Here is a 22383-nt window from a genome sequence, read left to right on the forward strand (position 1 = left end):
CTGGTGATGATACTCGGAGATGCGAAAGCCAAAGCCCCGGGCAGTCGTGGGGAACATGAACTGTGGGTTTGGTAGAGTTTATTTTTCCATAATTCTATGAAGAGAATGGTCTCTTCTCAAAGACAGAAATAATATTTTTAACAAATGTTGTCACAAGTAAATAGCAATCAAAAGGAGAAAATAACTTTTGTATTTTTTTAACACGTTCGATAGCTTTGACGAGGGTTCTCTTTGTTACTTTCAGGGGAGGGCACCCTATTCAGTGCCACGCCAGCAGTCCAGGTGTGGGTTTGGCCCACAAAAAGAAACACAGCAAAAGCACTGTGTGTTTCTCTGTTTGCAGGGTTGTGGACGCGAAAGGCCTCAGCGTCAGCCACACTGCCACCCTCCGAAGGTGGGTAGTTAATACGCTCTGGGTAGTTGAGAGATCACCTGCCGCAGAATAGAATAAGAAGCTTAGTGTGTTCTTGCTGTGAAGATGAGCCTTGACCTGAAAATCCATCCACAGAGCTGGTGGCACCAGTACCGTGTTCAGGGGGAGATTCCTTATCTCCTTTTAGACCCGGCACACACCAAAAGTGAGGGGAAGGAAACTCAGTCAGGCACTAGAGAAAATGGACTCAAACGTTAGCAACAAAAGCCCTTCCTTCTTTCAGCCGGCAGCAGCAGCTATTTGGGGGAGCAGCTGTGGTTGTTACATAAATAGAGACGCAGCCAAAATTTCAGGCTTTTTATCCAGCTTCGAGCAGAAAAAACGCAGGGAGAGTTCGAGTCGCCTAGGGTTTTATGTCCCCTCCTTTTCTATGGTTTTTGGCCAAGTGACTAAAATAGTTTTTCCCAACTGTAAACGAACTGCCAAGCCCCACCTTAAACTTGTGCGCCAGTGACTTGTTCACTGTTCCGAGGGTGACCTTTTCCCGAGATTCCTTGTTCTTATCCAGCAAGAATGAAGCAAACACTGAATGTCTTCCATTTCGCTCCTCTATTTGGTGTCTCAGATAGTGTCTTCCCAGAAAATCACCACCTTCCACGTGGAGATGAAACAGGCTCACATCATTTTTCTGACGGTCACGTTTAACATTTCGACATGATACACGTGTACACAGAACCACGTGTCTCTGGGGAATCTGATTTTTGGGGGTTTCGTGACACCTGAAGTGTTGTGCCCGTGAGCCAGTGGCTTTTCACCTGGAGTTCTGTCTCCCGGGTTTAACACGGGGTACCTCTTTGATGGGCAAAAGTGATGTCATCTGCAGACACATTCGGTACATCTAGAAACAGATCTGAGAAATGGGGTGACGGAGCCAGTTGGCGTGAAATACTTGACTATGTTAGCAACGCTCAAAACTGTCTGTTTTCCATTTGTTGGTTTTAATCATAAAATTGTCAAGGGATCTGTGTTTGTACTTTATTTTTTTATGCCTTCTGTAAAGGTCTAATGCAAAAACATTTGCCTTTTTTTTTCCCCTGTGTATCTGAACATGAAGCCCGTTGTCTCAGATACAGTGAAAGAATAATCCAGAAGCTGGTGCTCCTGCTGGCTGTCATCTCTGAGGACTCAGGGGGATGAAGGAAGGAGGGAGGGAAATGGTCTGGCGGATGGAGGTATAGAAAAAGAATGAGAAACGGGCCGAGAAGCATTTAGGACAGAGAAGGGCGATGGCTGTGCGCCCGGTGCGATTCAAAATCCAGCTGCTTTAGTGGCCAGTGGGTGGGGCAGACTGGAGGCAAGATTTACAGCTAGATTACACACGCCTTATGGGCTCTGAGTTGTAGAATTGTACAAGTTCAGCAGTATGTGCGTAGCTTTCTTTTGGTTGGCAGAGATTCAGGATCACGGAGTACTGCTGTCATAATTGAATGCGTGTTTGTTACTGGCAGAGAAGCCTGAAAGAGGCTTTTACCTCACGGTGCCTCCTAGCCCCAGGCTGGAGCGTAGGGTGGTGTTACGGTCTATTTAGGACAAAGAAGGTACAAAGTCTGGAGACAGAAAACTAGGTCGGCCCTCAGACATAGCAGCGGCCACCCACCAGCCTGCTGGGAGACAGGTCTCTCCCCGTCTGCAGTGCCCAGGGTCTGAGACGGAGCTTTGATGCCCTGATTGGGGAGCCTCGGCTCCTTAGTCCTCCGTGCTGGTGCCAGCCTCCTGCACCTCCGTGTCAGGGGCTCACCCAGGGTCAGAAGCGGCCATAGCTGCAACCTGACAGACCCCGGGAGCGGGTCCAGGGATGATGACGCCCCCCTTTCGGTCCCAGTTTGAGTTATAACTTTGTCTCCCTCACAGTCTCGTTGAGACTTATTTTCTCTTAGGGCCACACTCTCCCCATAAGCCTGCTAAGAACAGAGGTTATACCTCTTATGCAGTTTACCTCAGCAGCCTATGAGGCCCGTTGGCATATTGATTACAAGTCCTGCTTAGACACTGGGCAAGAATTTAAAAGAGCGTTTCCATGTCTGTTGGTCTTGTCAGTATCATAGGAAGAAAAATTATCAAATTCTTAATCTAGGAAAATACTGACTCTGAATCTTGGACTCCGGGACTCTGATATATTTTTTATGAAAGGCAAAACAATTGGTATCTAAGGCTCTCTCCTTCCTCCTCCCAACTCCTTCATTAAAAAAAAGGTATCAGATTGCACTCTATAATTTTACATAAAATCTGCCCTGCATGCTTTTCCCCCGGAAGACATGCTCAGAGCTTTATTTCTTTGTACGTCTCAGAAATTAAACTTTTTGCTAAGTTTTGCTTAAAACCCTAGTAGAAGAATAAGGCCTGGTTGGGGACAGGGACTATATATTTAAGGGCATAATGAAAGGGTGGCTCGAAGCAGGAACATGGCTTCTCAATGTCATGGGTGGATTACTGTACCTCCCCACCTCCACTCCCGGCACTTGTATAAAGCCGGGTGAGGCAATTGGCTTCCACCCTGCAAATATGTCCCTGCCGTAGACCTTTGGAATTTCATGGATAAGGTCTATGAATTGCCTTTTACCAATGAATGGACATGTTTTTCCAAGGGGGGAAAAATGCCCTTGACTTCAGTCACCTTTTTGTATGTCTCTGGAAGAGGGTCGAAAGCTGTGGAAGAAAATGAGGATTGTGGGTAAACAGATTTACTTTTGTCACAGACCTTAGGACTCGCTCACTAGCTATGCCATGCTTTTCAGAAGACTCTTGTACCTTATCTGGGATCTAATCTAATCTTGGGGAAAGAGGAAAAGGAACTAACATTTATTTTTTAAACTCACTCTGTGTCAGATACTGTGCTAGGCATTTTTATAATTGTCTTGTCACAATAATCCTGGGAAGTGTATTTATTACCCCCGTGTTCTAAGTTGTGTATCTTAAGTGTAGAATTCATATATCCAACATAAATGGCCATGTTGAAAGAAGGAAAGATGTCACTCAAGTGTTTTCCTAATTTTTTTTATTACTACTATGCCCTTTGCAACGCGACACTGTGAAAACAACCCTTTGGGGGCATCTCCCTTTTCCAGAATCTCTCCTTGGCTCACCACCAGCTTGGTTTCCTCATGGGGAGTGTTTTACTTGGCCTTCCTATATCTGATAAGCTACACACAAACCAGGAGAGGCTAGCAGGGTGTTAGTGCCCAGAAGGGAACGGCTTTGGGATTTTAGGCGCATATCTCTTTCCTTGGAATCCTTCCCGCACGTGGAAAAGGAGGCTGGTATCTGCAGTTAGGTATCAGATGTGACCAGAACAGGCTTTTGAGTACTCTGATTTCTTTCCTGGGTCCCAAAGCTTGTTTCATCCCAGGATGCATCTTTTTAAGGTGAAAAGCCTTAACCTCCGGAGAAGTTTAGGAGAATCTGATCTCCAAAGGTGGAGGAAAGACAATGCCTGGACCATTAACTTGAAATCCTTTCTTGTGAGCTAGGGTTTGACATCTCTTTTTGATCTTTGGACTGGGGCCTCTGTATTTTCCAGGCTAGTTTAAGCATTGAAACTAGATGTGAATCTCTTTCAAGACCTTAAATGTTTTAGATAGTCAGGTAGTGACTTGGATAGGCATTTAACTAATTTGTTCCAAGGTCAGAAGAGCCCAAGAATTCCCCAGAGTTTCTCTCTTTGCTTCTAAAGGCACAACCTCTAAAGAAGATGACTCATGTCTCCATGGCAACTGGTAAAGGTGCTGCCTAGAGGGGACCCGCCTCCGCCCTCACTTACTTAGCTTGAAAGAATCAAAAGAATTTCCTGTGTCAAGGGGGTGCTATGTCCAGTTTTCTTATGAAAACCGTTGCCAAGATTCCTGCCTCTTTCTAACATGGTAGCTGTCAAATTCCTTCAAGATGATGTAGGAAATGGCTCTTATCTCTTCGAAGCCAGAGAAATTGCTTTAATTCACCAAGACTCACCCCTAAACCAAAGGCCCTATTCTAATACTGTCTTCCCTCTCTATTCTGAATTCTCCCTTCTTTCCTTTCCAGGGGTTGTTTTTAGCCCAAGGCGTTGCATCTGATTGGGTAAGACTTAGAGGCAGTAAAAAGAACACCATGAACTCAGCCAGAACTGCCTTAGGGTCCCTAGGGTTGAGAATAACTCTAGAACCTCGGAGACCCCTGGGCTTAGACCCAGAAGTGATAGAACAGCCCCTGGTTTCTGGCATTTCAGTCCAGATCTTCAGGGACTGTTCTCTCTTGACAGTCAAGTGAGCAAGGGAAGTTTCGCAGTAGATTGCAAGCCAGCTTTTCTGTATCTATTTTCCTAGAGCAGAACAAGGCAGCTGCCTTATAGGACTCTAAATTTGGATCAATTTCCTAACACACACACACCCCACAGAAAGATACATGGAGAAAAAGTATATAACTACTTTATCATTGAAGTACTTCAAGGAAGAGCTGCATTTTGCCGTATTGTAATCTCTAAGATAATGCCTAGGAAAGCATTAGTGTGATTATAATAATACCAAACTAGGAAAACCTGGTGATCACTCTCACGAAAGTTTGAATTAGACTCGAATAGGAGGATGAAGGTCTGCTGGTCGTCTGGTCTTGTGCCCTCTCTGTGCCAGGATGCCTGCCATAGCATCTTTCACTCACCTGGGTTTTAACCTGGACTCTGGCAGCCTTTCCCAACCCCAGGCACATATAGGACCCATCCCTCAGGTCACGTGCCAGGTCTCGCCATATACCCCAGCACTTCTCACACACTCTCCCACGCAGCCAGTATGTCTCTGACTGTAGCACTTCAGCAGCTCCACTGGGACACCAGCGGCTGGGGTTGGGGCCCCTTCGTCTAGGTTGGCCCAGAGGTAACATTTTTAGCATTGCCTCTTCCAGTGTCGGGGACTCACTCATTCACCAGATTATATGGAGCACCTAGTATACTCCAGGCACTGAGCTAATCCCCAGCAATACACGGTTGACCCAAGCCCAGCTCCCGCCCTCAAGGAGCCCACCGTTAGTGGGGCAGACAGTGTGGGAAGTGCACTGTAGGGAATTACTGGGTGCCGCGGGAGGCTCTCAGAGGGGCAGCCGCCCAGCTTTGGAAATCGGGGGCTTCCTAAAAGAGGGGACATCAAAGCTCAAGGTTGTCAGAGGCCTGAGGGAGAGCATTGCAAGGGGCCTTCCAGGCTGAGGGGACAGCATGGGACTCAGCCAAAGGAGGGGCAGTGTGGGTTGTCAGGGCCTGTGTGCAGAGAAGCAGCTGGCGCTAGGAGTTGAGGAGGGAGAAGAGAGGGATGTGGCCAGGGCAATCAGTGACCCAGCCCAGGGGGCATAAAGAGAGCTGTAGGTGATGCTCTGCCCCCTCTGAAGCCCACTGCCGAGGCCACCCAGAGAGGTAAGTGTGATCCCCGTCAGGACCAGAAGTCCCCTCCGTGCTGTGGAGGTACACAGTTTCTTGCCGAGATGATTTACTCCTGTGTATCCTCCACCCCTGCCCCAGCTCTTTGTCCTCTCCCCCAGAGCTGTTTGATTTCAAGAGCTTTAACCTGGGCTGGATTTAGAGACATACAGGGGACAGCTCTGGGTCATCCTGAGCTCGCTGTAGAACCACCAAGGCTAAAAATACCTCTAGGGAACAGGCCAGCCTAGACCCCGGGATGAGGGTGCACCCTAAGATAAATACACGGGAAGCCGCCTAGGGCTTCCCAACTCGGGATGTGAGGTCTTCATTCATTCTACCAAAGGGCAGCCTCCCTTGCACAGCCTTTCCCCGGGTTGGGTCATACCTGGTGGCCGAGCCTCTGCTGTGTCTGCAGTGTGCACCTGTGTCCTGCCAAAGAAAGGGGAATTAAAAAACGAAAACAAAAAAGCACACATGGTTTGTGTGCACATGGAAAATACCCGCAAGCCTAGACAGCTGCCGTGAGCCTCGTGGGGACGGGGAGGGCCCTGGAGCCCCGCGCTCTTTGGGAGTGACGCAGGGAAGGCTCAGAGACAGCAGACAGAGTCTCTCTGTGCAGACAGCTCGCGGTGCCAAAGAACCTATTCAGGGCTCAGAGCATTGGGTTTCTCTTCCCTTTGCCCCCAGACAAATAATTAGAAACTTTATAAGGAGAAGAAAAAGAATTAGATGAATCAAAATACCAGCTGTGAGGCAGCATGGTTGCTAGAAACTCAAGAGAAGGCCACAATAGGTAACATAATTTCCTTGAGAAGTTGGAGGCACTGGGGGCTGAAGGCAGTTTTCCTAGCTGAGGGGCTCAGGTCTCCTGACCCCAGAGGGCCCTGAGGACGACTTGGGGCTCACCTATTGGCTCACCTATTTTGCAAGACCTCCGCACCTGCCCTCCTGGGTGCAGCCTGGCATATTCACTAGCCATCTGTACCCTTGGAAAGATTGTCGCTCAAACACCTACTCTTTTCCCAGATATTCCTCTGGCTCCTTACTGAGCAATTTCTGATTCTGTGTCTTGTGGTTCCCACGCGACTATCCCACCAGCCTAGACGTTTTCATTAGAATTCGGCCTATAGTAATCACGATGCTGGAAACTGACAGAATATTTGGCCTCAAATACACCTACTTTAAAATGAAGGTCCTGGAAGGTCCCCTTGGTCGGGGTGTGGTCATGGAATACGGCCAGGTTTGCCTTAGGGCACCCTCTCCCCATTGTCTGCCCTGGTCCAGTTCCCTCTCCATCACCAGGAAGAGATCAAAATGCTTCCCTGCCAGGTGTCAGTGGCTGTGTATTTGCGCTTCCCAAGGGCATCTGTGTTTTATTTAGGATAAGGCGTTACATTCAAGGAAAATCTAGCGGCAGGATCAGGAGGCATCAGCTCTCATTCAGGTCTGGGAGATGATCTTGAGGCGTTGCTCTTCTGAGCACCGGCAGAGGCTTCCTCAGGTGGGCGTGGGAGCCCCGCAGGGAAGCCTGCCCAGCCCTCCACATGCACGTGAATTCTGTAAAGCCGTGGGTGCCCATCTGTTTGGACCACACGTGCCTGTCAGCAAAAACCTTGTGAGATGCATCCCCCCCCGTATGTTTATTAAAGTATATATTCATATACTTCTGTACTAAAACATTAGGCACATTTTTTAAAGCGTACAACATAGAAATTTTTAAGGAGTAAGATACAAAATATTACAGACAGAGGTTCTGGTATTTTCACTCTGAAGCCCTGAGGGTCTGGGTGCCCCCTATATGTGCACAGCCACTTTGGACACCAACCACCTTTTCAAGAGCAAATCCTCACACCTTGATGGCATCCATCCCAAACTGCTGTGCTGGCACGTGGCCTGAAGAATAGGAAGGTCTTAAAGCAAAATCCCCAGGAGATTGTAATCTGGGAGACAGGGCAAGCAAACTCTCAAATAGCATAAACTTAAACAATTCAAAACCCCATCCGACAGGAGAGCGGACTCCCTAGGCAGTAGTGGCTGTAGGTGCTAAGAAAAGATCAGGTACACTGTACAGAGCCATGGGGTTGCTCATATTCCCTCTCTGGGTCTCCAGAAAAGGACATTTGGCAATATCCCCAGCTCTCTCATGATTGGAATTCTTTGAACCCTCAAAGTTCTTCAGTAGTACTATTATTTCCCACAGCACCAGTGGGTCCACGTCGCTTGAATATTATTTTTGATTTGACCACCAAGATATGATGATGATTCTGTTTCATTTGAAAAGGGTCTGAGAAAGTATACAGGTCTAATTATATATATACATATTTATACATGTGTATTTTTGTTTATTGTTACATTTTGACATTGGACTTTCTATTAAATAATTTTTAACAGATGACCTGGCTTTGTTCTCTTTTGTGCCTTTCTTTCTCCCTGGATCTCAGGGAAGGGGCTGTTATAAATGTCTGCAAAAGATCTTGGGGCCTTCCTGTCCCTCTACTCTTCTGTCTTCTTCCCTACTGTGTGTACGTAAGTTCAAGTTCTGTTTTTACAGGAGATGTACTACCTCAAGCACCCACTTGGAAAGCCCCCAACCTTGTTTTCATTGCCTCCAACTTTCAGGGACAGCCTGCTCAGCTGTCCCATCAGCTTTCAGGGACTGTCCCATCAGCTTTCAGGGACAGTCCCATCAGCTTCTGCAAATTCATAAATTCATAGATTTGATGAAGTTGCAAAAAAGAGCAATGACAAAAAATGATGCCATGAGCCTCTCAAATCTCTTGTACACCCCTTTCCCCCCACCACACACACACACACACACACACACACACACACACACAGAGTCCTAGATGTGAGACCTTGGACAAGTTACTTAACCTTCCTGAACCTACTTGAAAACAATACTTTTCTCATAGGTTTGATCTGAGGAGATCCCACAGTAAATGCTCAGTAAACAACCACCCACTTCCCAAAGGCACTCATTCAGCCAGCTGACATTTGTTAATTGCACAGTGTATGCCGGGCACTGGGGTCTCCCAAGTAGGGCGTCAGGGATGTGAGGAATTAAAGAATTCCCCTCTCTCCAAAGTCAGATGCAGGGGGAACAGTATGAAAAATGAGGTATGTGCCTTAGAGTTTCTCTCGTTCCCCACCCTCAAACTCCATGACTATCTGGCACATTCTGGACGCTGAAAACAATTGATTCTCCCACTACGCTCGCCTTCCAGGATCTACCAGAGAGAAACACACACACACTAGTCTCAAAGCATGAAGCCAAAAGCAGTTTCTCTTGGCTCTGTCTTCCCTGTAGCATCAGCCTGTTCGCCTCTGACAGGTTGTCAAACAAGGCAAAAGCCCAGGCTTCTGCCCAGAGGAAACTTGGGACCCAAGCTTGTTCTTTCGAAAACAGTAAGCCTGTTTCTCCCTGCAGAAGCTCGCTTGAAATCACAAGGCCAGCCAAGCTTGAAGGGTTTCCTAACCCCACCTCACTCCCGACTGCACCCCACACACATACACACATGCTGGTCCCCCGTAGCCCTGATTGGGAACTTTGGGAGCTTACTTTAATCTCAAGCCACAGAGAGGTCAAGCTGCAGAGAAGACCGCAGGACTGCCCCTCGTGTCCGCTCCCCGGGCTCTTGTAAGCAATGTCAGCGTCCAGTCCACTGGTCGTAGCTGGACTGAAGCCTGCACGTGGTTGCCTGGAGTTCTCTTACTTGGAAGCGGGAGTGGCGGGAAGTGACACATGAGTGATGGAGGGAAGAGGAAGACTGATTTGATAAAGGCTCATCAACAAATTGGAGGGAAATGAGTGAAACGAGACCACAAGTGCTCACACTCAGCCTGGCCCAGCAGATGGCTGTAAAGGATGGGAGCTTCTCCTCAGGGGTCTCCCGGCCACCATCACCCCTGCCACGGGCACTGCCCACCCACCATTTCCATCCTGAAAGCTCAAAGTCATCTGGTGAGGAACATGAAGTTTTAACTTACTAGCTTCACATCATGTTACCCACTCTCTGACAGAACCCAGCTTCCATTGGCCACTGCTCTTAGCCAGGTCCTCACCCTATACTACCCTGCCATGTTTATTTTCCTACTCTGGTTCCTTCTCTCCCCTCAGGAAAATTCTCCCATTTCTTCTTATTACAGAAGATTGAACTTCCTTTGAGGTCCAGTTAAAACTGCCCACTTGTATGAGACCTCGTCTTATGGCCCAAGACATGCCAATCTTTCCTGCCAAAGAACTTCCCTTCAGCAGAGGCCAGGTGTTGGTGGGGGGTAGAAGCCCTGAGAGGCCTGAGCCACAGAGAGTTGTGGTGTAAGACTAGGTCTCCAAGTGTAAGGTGAGGCCTAGAAACCGGGTCAAGTTCAAACACTAAGAGCCGAGTTGCCGGTACTGAGGAAGGGTGAGCCCATGGCAGAGCCCGGAGCAGGCGGGTAGCAGGTCTGAAAGCTGTGATGGTCATGGAGGGAGTATTCAGGGAGAGAGTGGAGTGGAGCATCTGTGTGCAAGGAGATGCGTAAAATAAATAAGCAACGAAGAGATAATGTACAGCACAGGGAATTATACCCATTATCTTGTAATAACATAATGGAGTATAATCTGCAAAAACACTGAATCACTATGCTGTACACCTGACACCAATACAATATTGTAAATCAACTATATTTCAAAAGGAAGAGAAAGGAAGGAAGGAAAGACAGGTAGAGAAAGGAAGGGAGGGAGGGAGGAAGGAAGATGTGCACCAAACTATACATTACAAACAATGTTGTAGCATTATTTCTAACGGAAAAACAGAATGCACTCTTAATGCCCATCAAAAAAGAGAATGGATACAGGCTTCCCTGGTGGTGCAGTGGTTGAGAGTCCGCCTGCCGACGCAGGGGACATGGGTTCGTGCCCCGGTCCGGGAAGATCCCACATGCCGTGGAGCGGCTGGGCCCGTGAGCCATGGCCGCTGAGCCTGCGCGTCCGGAGGCTGTGCTCCCCAATGGGAGAGCGGGAGAGGCCACAACAGTGAGAGGCCCGCATACCACAAAAAAAAAAAAAAAAAGAGAATGGATAAACAATAGTTTAGTTAATTTTGTATCAACATGAATAAACCTCAAAAACAGAGCAGTGAGTGGAAAACATGCAGAGGATACAGTATGATGCCCCTCATATAAAGTTTGAAAGCTTTCAAAATCGTATCATATATTGTGCATGAATGCCCTACGTGTATAGTAACGTGCATAGGAAAACATACATGGGAAAGACAAATACCAATTTCAAGAAAGGGAGGAGGGAGGGAGGACGGGACGTGGCACAGGGGAGGGTTAACAATGTCTCAGTCTTTTAAAAAATTAACTGAAGCAGATATGGGGAAATAGGGTGTGTGTTTGGAAAATACTCCCTATACTCTTTTGTGTGTTCAAAAAAAGACCTCATGCCAGTGACCAGCTGCAGCTGGTTTAGACTCAGAGGCTACCGCCAGCCACGGATGAGACACCGAAGCTTTACAGGAAATGGACATCACTCCTCTCAGAGCTCTGGTAGCTTTGGAAATCTGTGCTTCATCTCATATATTTAGGTTCTCTTCTTTGGTTTTCCCATACAGAGGGCAGATCCCCTGAAGTCCCACAGCCCCTAGCAGTGAGCTGCGCATAGAACTGGACTGGACAAACTTTTTTTTTATTGAAGTGTAGTTGATTTACAATGTCTTAATTTCTGCTGTGCAGCAACATGATTCAGTTATACATATATACATTCTTTTTCATATTCTTTTCCATTATGGTTTATCACAGGCTATTGAATATAGTTCCCTGTACCATGTAGTAGGACCTTGTTGTTTATCCATTCTGTATAAAATAGTTTGCATCTGCTAATCCCAAATTCCCAATCCATCCCTCCCCCATCTCCCTCCCCTTTGGTAACCACAAGTCTATTCTCTAGAGCTGTGAGTCTGTTTCTGTTTCGTAGATAGGTTCGTGTCGTATTTTAGATTCCACATATAAGTGATATCGTATGGTATTTCGACAGACATTTTGTGGTCTGATTTCTCTCATCATTTTCTCCCTGAATGAAACTCTATCAATCACTTCATGTAATTCCCATTTGCATAATACACCCTGTCCACATGCATCTCCCTCCAGGCTGCTCGGTCCACCTGGGGCCTCACACATGGCCCCTCAGGCTTGCCCACGACCACTTCCCACAAGGCTCAGAAACCGTGGTCTGCAGTCTAGAAAACGTTGAGGAAGAGGTTTAGCTGGTATGGAGTGAGGCTGAAGGACGAGAGAGAATCCCGCGGGCTGGAGGCAGGAACTTCCTAAGACTTAGTGAGTTGTTCAGCACAGTTCCAAACATCAGAGGAGAAATGCCTGCCAGTAGCCCTCCTTCGAACCTGGTTCCCCCAAGAGTTTTATGGCTCCAACAAATGGCGTTAACGGGATGAATGCTAGGGGTGAGTAGGGCTTGAGGATCACACACACACACACAAATAAAAGAGAAGGTATCACTTGGACAAGCGTCATTGGTTCATTCTAAGACAAGCTTTCATTAACGGTCGACTCTGGGGGGGGGGTCTCAACAGGGGCTTCACATTGGGTCACGTGGGGAGCTTTTCAGACCACCAGCGTCCAGACCTCAGGTCACTTAAGTCAGGGTTTCTGGGAGCGGGGCTGGGCATTTTTAAGCATCTCCCCAGGCCACTGTGAGGCACAGGGAGGGTCCCCGGGCTACTTGTCCACCTAGCATGCCACTGAGATGGGCACCAGCAAACAGAGCTGGACAGAATAAACCCTGCCCCCAGGGAGCTACAGAACAGCAGGGCGTGGGTCTGTACACACACTCCAAGGGGCTGTGAGAGCCCGGAAAAGGAAGCACTCAAAGCTGCTACCAATCTCGATGGTGAGAGTGAGACAGGAAAGGCGGGGAATGTGGAGGCCTCCCAGTGACACATGAAGGTGAGTCTCTCTTGTTGATGGGACAAGAGAATGAATCAACCCCTAGAAGTCGAAGAGCTCAGGCTAGGGAAAGGCCTCAAGGGTTCATCTGGTGTCCAGACACAATTTTGCTCAAGCCATTCCAAAGAAAGAGAATTTCGTGAACACACCCATCCTGGGCAGGAGGTTTACCTCTCATCGCTGACCTCAGGCAGAAGCCTAAGCCTGCTCCTACCTTGTGGTGTTCCTCACCCAGCTGCCCTCAGCCCTCGGTACACCCCTGGCTCTGGGAGATGCCTTCAGGATAAAGCACAGCGTCTAGGGAATGAGTTCCTTCCCCGCAAATTGACAAACCTCAGGGAAGGCAGATTCCACCCCCAGAAAAGCGGGGTCCCTGGTTGCAAGGGACTGAGGGCAGTGGCTGCTCGTCCTCTCTGCAGCATCTCTCAGCTGAATAAAAAGAACAGGATTTACACACCCAGGACGTTCCGTGGGGCAGAGCTAGAGTGGGGTGATGGGTGGTGTTATAATGATTAAAATTGAGGCTGCAGTGGTTGAATGCCTGGTGAGTTTGGGAATTGCCGGCTGGGATGTTACCCAAGATATATGCATCCCCCCATGTGGGTCAGACGGGCTCACGGCTGGAATTTCAAGCACTTGCTCCAATTGTTCCCGGAGTTCTGGTCATTGATATGCTCGGCACTTGGTCACTGACCTGACGCAGGGTTCTTGTGGTTTGCTCTCATATCTGGGACTGAGAGCCTTGAATACAACCAATACAGACAGGATCCAATAGAAAGCAGTTGTAAAGGCTGACCTGCCACCACCCTGCTTCCCAGGGCCCCAGCTGTGGGGTGAGGCTGCTGGGAGGGAGGGATGCTGGCTGGTTTCCCCACAGTCCTTTTGTGTCAGCTGAAGGCTCCCCTGAACACTTCCCGTCTGCTACAAACCAAGGCTGGGGCCCACCGGGATATGAGTCTCCCATGATCAGACTGGAATACAAATGGAGTCGCCAATTTAAAGATCAGGTTAGATGGCGTGGAATGGGAGGGGCACACAAGGAGAAACTCCTTTCCAAAGCCCCGTCATTCTACATGTGAAAATTCAAGTCACTAACAAGGCTCTGTCTGTTTTCAGTTCCCACCCCCTCTTCCCAGGCCCTTGCCCAAAAAAGGAGAAAAGGAAGCTTTAAATCGTCACCCTAAATCCTCTTTTATCTTTGACATAATCTGCCAGGATTTGTGCCCCTGCCAATGCAGTAGGATTCTGGTGCCCCACGGCCCCCTTTGACTCCTGCCAGGGCCCATAAACATCTTCCCATTCCCACCCCTCCTCCCCCCAGCACACAAGTGGAAGGAAAAAGCTTGAAGATTTTCCAAAATATAAGTAAATAGAGTCATCGGGATAAGTAGGAAGACCTAGGTAAGCAAATCTCTTCACATACTGAAACTTGGTCATAGTCAGAGCTGAGTTCCCTCCCTCAAGTCCCAGATGAGATGAGCTTCTTAGCAGAAGCTGAGTCTACCAAACACTGGCAGAGTCCACATCATTGGGGGGAAGTGCGACATCAAAGCCATCAACTGGTCCCCAACTGATCCATCCTCCTAATAGTCACTGCCACATGTGGAACAGAGACTAAATGTTCTCTCACATACTCTTCCAGATAACCCCTATAAAGTAAGTTCTGTTCCCTCATTTTACAGTTGGGGAAACTGAGCCTCAGAGAGATTGAGTAACTTGCCCAAGGTCATACAGCAGTATGTGGTAGAACCAGGATCAGGTCCTCTGACCCAGAGGCCTGGCTTGTAACCATTCGGCCATAGTGCCACTGACATGCGTGCCTTGGGTCAGCGTGCCATGTCATCTCAGTCTGGTCATATTCTTTGCCTGGGCCACCATTGAGCCAGCTTCTCGAACTTCTTTCCAGTGTACTCTCGCCTTCCCTTCCTTCAGCTGAAACAATGTGTCTCTCCTGGACCGAATCCACGGAGTGCTCCTCACTAGTGGACATATGCTGCTGTGAGCACACGAAAGGGACCCCAGGCAGCCCTTCCCTCGCAGCGCCTACCACAGGGGGTTCCTTGCTTTTCTTCCCTCCTTCCTCCCTTCCTCTCTCTCTCCCCCTCTCTGCCTCCCCAAGCTTTCGGCTAGCGTTTCCAGCTTTTCTACATGCCAGCTAGATGAGCCATCGGAGTCGGCACTGGCCATTCAAAGGAGGTCTTATAAATTCCATCCTCTTCCCCGAAGACCATTCCTGACAGACCTGTCCCCATGACAGGGTCACTATAGCATTCTCAGGGCCCTGTCAGCTGAGAGGGTCCCACAGCTCTCAGCAGGCGACCATCTTTTGTCAAAGGCACTTTGTGAAGGACTTAATGTGTTGTCACTGACTTTGTTTACCATTGCTACATGACTTATTGGGCTAAGAGACAATGAAAGCAGGCATTCCATGTAGCCCATATAGCCACCTCTGCACAGCACCTCCAGAGCACTCAGGTCTTGCCGCTAACTGGCTGAGCCAGGTGGCCACTGAGTGCACATGACAACTAGTAGCCAATCAGCGCTCCCCGCACCTTTTTAAAACGATTCGCGCGTGTATAATGTGTATAAAGCCAAGGAAAAGACAGTCCTGAATTCAATAGCAGTATTCTGTACAATTCATACGGTGGGGTTGAGAGGGAAGGTGAAGAGGCCGTAGAACCTACACCCCAACATGTACAAAATTAACTTAATAGCAACTCCCACCTGCAAGGAAGACATAGCTCTATTTCCAGCCACCCGGTCGGAGTGAGGGGACATATCACAGAAAACCCAGCACAGCGGGGGCTAACCCATAGGGGCCCAAGGGGCTGGTGGGGGTGAGGACGGGCAGTAGTCCTGGGAGGGGCTGTGAGGAGGTCCTGAGGCGATTGTTGGCTGAGGGAAAGCTCAGCAGCTTGTCCACCATGGGTGGGCATAGAAGAGCTGACTTGCCAGACTCCTGGGGCGGCTGTGCTCCTCCAGGAGATTCAGGCAGTACTTGTGGAAATCCGGCTTCTAGTCGATGTAGGTCACAGCTGCCATGCTGGGCACAGGACGAGTTTGCTGTGGTGCTGGAAGACGTTGCAGGATGCAGGGTGATGGTTCTGTGCTTGCAGAATCAGGTAGGCAGGTAGGATTGCTGGACTAGTTCATCACCTTCCCGTGGGTACCCACCTTCAGCAAGTGTTCACTCGTGTGGTTTTGGAAGTACTTGGAGAGTGATCTTCATGGAGGAGTTAGGATGGGAACTCATGGCGAGGGAGAACTCTGCACCACCATGCTCTATGAACCACAGACTGTCACCAAGGCACCAGAGGATGAGGTGAGTCCAATCATCGGAGAACACGGCTGATGCCCGAGGCTGCACTTGTCCCAATAGTCCCCCACTTGCTGACTCAGAAGAAGGGGATGCCGGAGGGATCCTCAGCCTCCTCTTGCCTCACCAGCCCCCTCTCAGAGGGCTTGGAGGCACTCACGCTATGCAGCCACTACAGCTGGTGGTGCAGTGGTTGGGGAGTGCAGTGGCACTCTCTGGTCTCCTGGACCACTGGAAAGAGTTTCCCCAGGGAGTCTTGGGCATAGAGTTCTCTAGGCCTTTATTTAGGACTGTGAGTGGCTTCCTGTTGCTGGGATCCAGGCTTCTGAGAGCGATTGAATACCTTGATGGAATGGTGGGGCAGGTAATGGGAGATGGGCTGGGATGTAGCCATAAGTAAAGAACTCGTCTTGAGCTGCTCATGAATGATCAGGTGGGCAATGCGACCTGTCTGCAGCATCTTCTGGAAGAGGGAGGTGGCCACGGGGTTGATGTGCTTGGGAATCCTGCATACATTCTTCTTGATCCAGAAGTAGGTCAGTTTTAGGCAGGAGATCTCAAAAGGTGATCTACCCACCGACAAGGTATATATCAACATGATGCACCCAACAGGCCCCCCGTCCACCAGGAAACGGTGCCCTTTCTTGCTCAGCACCTCAAGAGCTGTGTATTTAGACAGGGTTTCCTTCTTCTGCTCCCCATCATATTCACCTTTGGTTGCGGGGCCAGATCCCCTATTTTCACCTCCAGATCGTCATTCAGGAAGAGTTTGCCCAGCCTGAGGTCCCAGTGAATAACCTGGTTTGGGTGCGGGTACTGGCAGCCGAGGACCATGTGCTGCAGGTAGCAGCGGACCTCGGGCTGGGTCGCCGCCTTCCTCCGCTGGTGCGGCTCCAGGGTAATCTTCGGCAGCGGCAGCGCCCCAGCACCACCAGTATAAAGTTCGTGTCCACGTGCATCTACGACTCCGTGCTGGAGGGCGAGAGGGGAATGAATAGACATCTCCAAGGACATCTTCTCCTTCCGGTGCGGCCTGAGCAGCCGCGACTCAGGCAGGATCTTGCGGCCAAACGCCTCCTTGGCGTCCTCATCCTGTCAGAGATCTCAAAGCACTTCCCTCCCCCAGGAAGCGGCCCGGCAGGCAGCACCGCCGACCGCGCGGCTCCACTAGGACCTCCGGGATCTCTTTTGCCTGCTGGATGGCGGTCGGGGGCCCTGGGAGCCACAGCTCCAGAGATCCCGGCTTTCCCCGGTGGGCTGGTGCCCGCGCCAGCGTCTCTGCAGCGCCGCCGCGCTCGTGCTCCTGGAGTTGCTTGGCTGCATCCTGGCAGAGATTTGACACCGCTCCGCTGCTCCCCGAATCAAATGCTGCACCGGGACTGTTGCAAAAGCCTCTCTCTCTCTCTCTCTCTCTCTCTCTCTCTCTCTCTCTCTCTCTCTCTCTCTCGCTCGCTTTTTTTTTTTTTTTATCACAACCGGGTAGGAAGAAGCGGGGCAGGGGTGGCTCAGGTACCCCGGGCGGCCCCGCCCCACGCGCAGCCTCCAGCCCCAGGACTGGGTCCTCCGGCAAAGGGGAAATGTAGGAAAGGTGGCTTTATCAGATTAAGTCTCACTAGTGCAAATGCTCAGTCTCCCAGCCTCTGTGAGCAAGGCGACCAGCCTCCTGTGTACACAGTGGTTTCCAGGCTGGTAGGTGGTTGTTTTTCCTCCAAACCCTTGGCTAGCTCGGCCTCTCACCCGAGGGCTGTGGTTTGGGGAATGTTTTGACTTGAAACATTCAGGCCCCTGGTGGTATTTGGAGTTGTGAGACCCTTCTGTGCTGAAAGGAAAAATGAATGGTCTATTTAGAGACTGCTAACAATTCCCAGTATAAAGCACGGGCAACAATTCTGCTGCTGACAGGCTGGGTTTCTCAGGGTAGTCCCTGGGGAGCTGGCTGGGCGGCAGTCACAGCCCCTACTCTGGGTAGTTCATCTGGAAGACCCCCTGCTAGGGATGGCAGTGCTTCCAGAAAGCCTCTGCCCTGGCTTTTTCTGGGCCTCTCCTCAATCGCTTTCCAGAACACGCTCCTCCTGGGGCCTGTGCTTGGGCTGTGAACGAGACCACTTTTCCTAAATCAGACGAACTTTGCTCTTGACAAAGGAGGGAAGGGTGATTATTTGGCAATGCCTTGAAACAGCTTCTCTGGGGTTGGAGTTGTGAGATGTTACCTATCACAGACATAGACAGAGTTCACCTGAAGGAGGAAACTGCCTTTCCTCTCCAGGACAAAACACACTCCCGGGTGTTTCTGTCACCAGGGCGATGCCTCTTTCCATGGCATCCTAGACTCAGAAGAGAAGGTGAGAATCACAGGCTTCGAAATCAACATCCAACCTAATGAAAAACTGAACAGTTTTCTAAAATACCAAAGCCTGTTTCAAAGCTTGACCAAATTAGGAATGGTGTTCATCTAATTTATCAAAATGAATTCCTTTATAGATACAAGTAATCCCCATCAAACTCCGGATAGGCTTTTGTGTAAAACTTCACAGACTGATTCTGAAGTTTATATAGAAATGCAGAGGATCTAGGATAGCAGAAACAATTTTGAAAAAGAAGAATGAAATTGGAAAACTAACACTACCTGATTTGAAGACTATTTTTAAGCTACAAAAATAAAGACAATATGGATTTGGACACACACACGTAGCATAGGCACACAGTATAGAAAGATAGATTAATGGAATAATATGAGTCCAGATGTGGGCCAACATGTGTATAATCAACTGATTTTAGACAAAGGTGTCAAGGTAGTTTGATGGGGTAATTTGATGCCTTTTTAATGCATTGTGTTGGTATGTGATTGGACATTCATATGCCTAAAACTAACATTGACCCTTACTTCAAACCACATACAAAAATTGACTTGAAACGGATTATAGTAGTAAATGCAAGAACTAAAATTATAAAGCTTCTGGAAGAAAAATAGAGGATAAAACTTTGTGACCTTGGATTAAATACAGATTTTTAGCTACACACACACAAAAATCATATATCATAAAAATAAAAATTGATAAATTAGATTTCATCAAAATTTTAAACTCCTGCTCTTCAAAAGATAGTGTTAAGAAAAATGAAAAGACAAGGCACAGACTGTGATAAAATACGTGTAAAACACTCAGCCAATGGGGGTGCAAAATCATACCCAGTCTGCAGTTTTTTAAAAAGTTAAGCATCCCCGTATCATAGCACCCAGCAATCCCATTCTAAGGTATTTATCCAAGAGAAAGGAAAGCATACATCCACGAAAAGACATGTACTCTTAATGTTCATAGAAGCTCTATTCATAATCACCAAAAAGTAGAAACCATTCAAATGCCCATCGATTGGCGAATGGTTTAACAAATTGTGGTATCTTTGGTATAAATTGGTAAAAAAAAAAGTTGATAAATGGATAACTACTGAAACTGATACATGTAGCTGTATGGATGAATCTCAGAAGTATTATGCTAAGTGAAAGTCAATCACAAATGACTAAATATCAAATGACCATTTATATGACATAATGGAAAAGTCAAAATTGTAGAGACAGAAAGATCAGTGGTTACAAAGGGCTCGGAGAGGGGAGAAATGGCAAAGGGACATGAGGGTACTTTTTGGAGCAATAGAAGTGTTCTGTATTTTGATTGTAATGGTGGTTGCACGACTGACTATATACCTTTGTCAGAACTCCTTGAACATATATTGAACACTTTGAAAGGGTGAATTTTATGATATAGAATTATACCTCAATAAATCTAATTTTTAAAAAATGAAATCCCCAAACCAGTTTTGATTAATAGAAGCTCATGAATTTGGATCCCCCTTATCCCTATTTAGTAACAATTTATACCCACAGGAGCCAGAGTTTATACTTGCTCCAACTAAGTGGTTGTCTTAAACCTTTAGTATCCTACTAGCAGGAAAGAGGGGGGAACTCAAATTTGTAGGATGTTACCGTGTGCCTGGCAGACATCATGCTGGGCATTTGCACGTGATTTTATTTGGTTCTTGTTATGGGCTGAATTGCGTCCCCCAAAATTGATATGTGGAAGCCCTAAGCCCCAGTACCTCAGAATGTGACTATACTAGGAGATGGGGCCTTTAAAGAGGGGACTGAGTTAAAATGAGGCCATTAGGGTGGACCGTAATGCAACCTGAATGGTATCCTTATAACAAGAGGAAATTTGGACAGACAGGGAGACACCAGGGTTGCGTGGGCAGAGAGGAACGACCATGTGAAGAGGCAGCAACGGGGTGGCCATTTGCAAGGCAAAGCCTCAGGAGAATCGCAACCTGCCAACACCATGATCTCAGACTTCTCACTTCCAGAATTGTAGGAAAATTAATTTCTGTTGTTTAAGCTACCCTGGCTGTGTGTTTTGTCTTGGCAGCCCTCGTGGACTAATACAATCCTCCCAACAATCTGAGGTGAGGAAGGCAGGAGGAAAAGCTCTGTGAGTGCTGGTAGCTTGCTCAACTCCAGTGGCTGGTAGGGCAACCCGGGGAGAAACACAGAACTGACACCCAAAGCTCACCACCACCTAGATTGCAATCGTTAGGAAATCAGAGCTAGTTTCTTCTCATCCTTGAACAATCTGTACTCCTTTTTCTCAGTAAATGTTGAATTGATGTAAATAGAGTAACAAGATTTCAGGATGCAGGAGAGACCTACTTTATTTATTTTTATAAATTTATTTATTTGTTTATTTTGGGCCGCGTTGGGTCTTCGTTGTTGCGCGTGGGCTTTCTCTAGTTGCAGCAAGAGGGGGCTACTCTTCATTGCGGTGCGCGGGCTTCTCATTGCAGTGGCTTCTATTGTTGCAGAGCACAGACTCTAGGCATGCGAGCTTCAGTAGTTTCGGCATGCGGGCTCAGTAGTTGTGGCTCGCAGGCTCTAGAGCGCAGACTCAGTAGTTGTGGTGCATGGGCTTGGCTGCTGCGTGGCATGTGGGATCTTCCTGGACCACGGCTCAAACCAGTGTCTCCTGCACTGTCAGGCAGTTTCCTAACCACTGCGCCACCAGGGAAGCCCTTGTCAATGTTTTTAAATAGACAAAAGAGGGGGCAATAAACAGGAAAGGCCCGTAGTCTCTTCCTAGTACCAAGTCCCAGGGAACACATTCCAGGTGAGGAAAGGGATTCTATTTACATTTCTTTCCCTTCTACCACCAACTTATCAGCTTTAGATCATTAAAAAGTCACAGGGGGGCTTCCCTGGTGGCGCAGTGGCTGAGAGTCCGCCTGCCGATGCAGGGGACACGGGTTGGTGCCCCGGTCCGGGAAGATCCCACATGCCGCGGAGCAGCTGGGCCCGTGAGCCATGGCCGCTGAGCCTGCGCGTCCAGAGCCTGTGCTCTGCAACGGGAGAGGCCACAACAGTGAGAGGCCCGCGTACCGCAAAAAAAAAAAAAAAAAAAAGTCACAGGGCCATTGTGTTTCTATTATAGTGATCACAACTTTTTTGTTTGCAAGTGACAGAAACTTAAACTCAAGCAAAAGAACTAGCAAGTGCAGGAGCAGGTTCTTTCTATGTTTCTGTGTGTGTGTGTGTGTGTGTGTGTGTGTATCTATCTATCTGTCTTTATCTATCATCATTTATCTAGAGTCTGTCTATCTAGGGTTTTCTTCCTTCAAGAATAGCCTCATTTTCTCCTACTATAAATAGCTTCCTCTTTGCAGTCAAGGAAGCCTGCTTCTTTGGATCCATCCACATAAAAATCCCAGGAAAAGCCTCTGATGAATTCTGCTTGGATCACATGCCCACTCCAGACCAATCCCTGTGACTGGTGACCAACCCGGGTCAAGTGTCCTCCCATGATGAACAGCGCCTTGACTGACAGATCCAGGAAAATAAGAGAAGCGTTCTCCCAAAGGAAGAGATGCTGAGGAAAATCAAACCACGCGTCACCCCACGGCAGCCTTGCAGGTGTCCCAGGCAGCCAGGTGCCATGTGTGGGTGGACACGCTGACATCATATCCTCATTCAGCGTAGGAGAAGGTAAACTTTGCATGTGCATTTTTCATTTCTTACTGTAACCTCTTTTCTGGGTCTCAGTTTCTTCACCCGTAAAGTGTGTATGTTGGACTAAATTCACCTTTAAAAGTCCGTTGCAAATATGACCTTCTAGTACTTCTGAGATATTTACACTTAGAGTCTTGCTAACATCTGAATAATGGAAATGTCTGTTTCCTTGGTTGATTAATTCATGAGGTAGTTTTGGATATTTTAACTTTGTTGTTGTCAGTCATTAAAAAAAAAAACTTAATCTGTTATTCTGCAAAGAAATCTAA

General features: G+C 48.2%; 1 protein-coding gene and 1 pseudogene across 1 annotated transcript in view; one reads left to right on the plus strand and one right to left on the minus strand.

The window, feature by feature from the left end:
- C2H1orf21 (chromosome 2 C1orf21 homolog) overlaps positions 1-22060 on the plus strand; it is a 247367-nt gene extending 225307 nt beyond the window's left edge. Inside the window, exon 6 of the mRNA XM_067728901.1 lies at positions 21772-22060. Within this exon, the coding sequence (XP_067585002.1) occupies positions 21772-21807 (36 nt within the window). The 3' untranslated portion in view covers positions 21808-22060. The remainder of the gene's footprint in view (positions 1-21771) is intronic.
- LOC137219804 (serine/threonine-protein kinase PLK1 pseudogene) lies at positions 15289-17407 on the minus strand (annotated as a pseudogene).
- Positions 22061-22383: the final 323 nt, after the last annotated feature.

The sequence above is a fragment of the Pseudorca crassidens genome, chromosome 2 (assembly GCF_039906515.1).
Source record: "Pseudorca crassidens isolate mPseCra1 chromosome 2, mPseCra1.hap1, whole genome shotgun sequence".
Lineage (NCBI taxonomy): Eukaryota > Metazoa > Chordata > Mammalia > Artiodactyla > Delphinidae > Pseudorca > Pseudorca crassidens.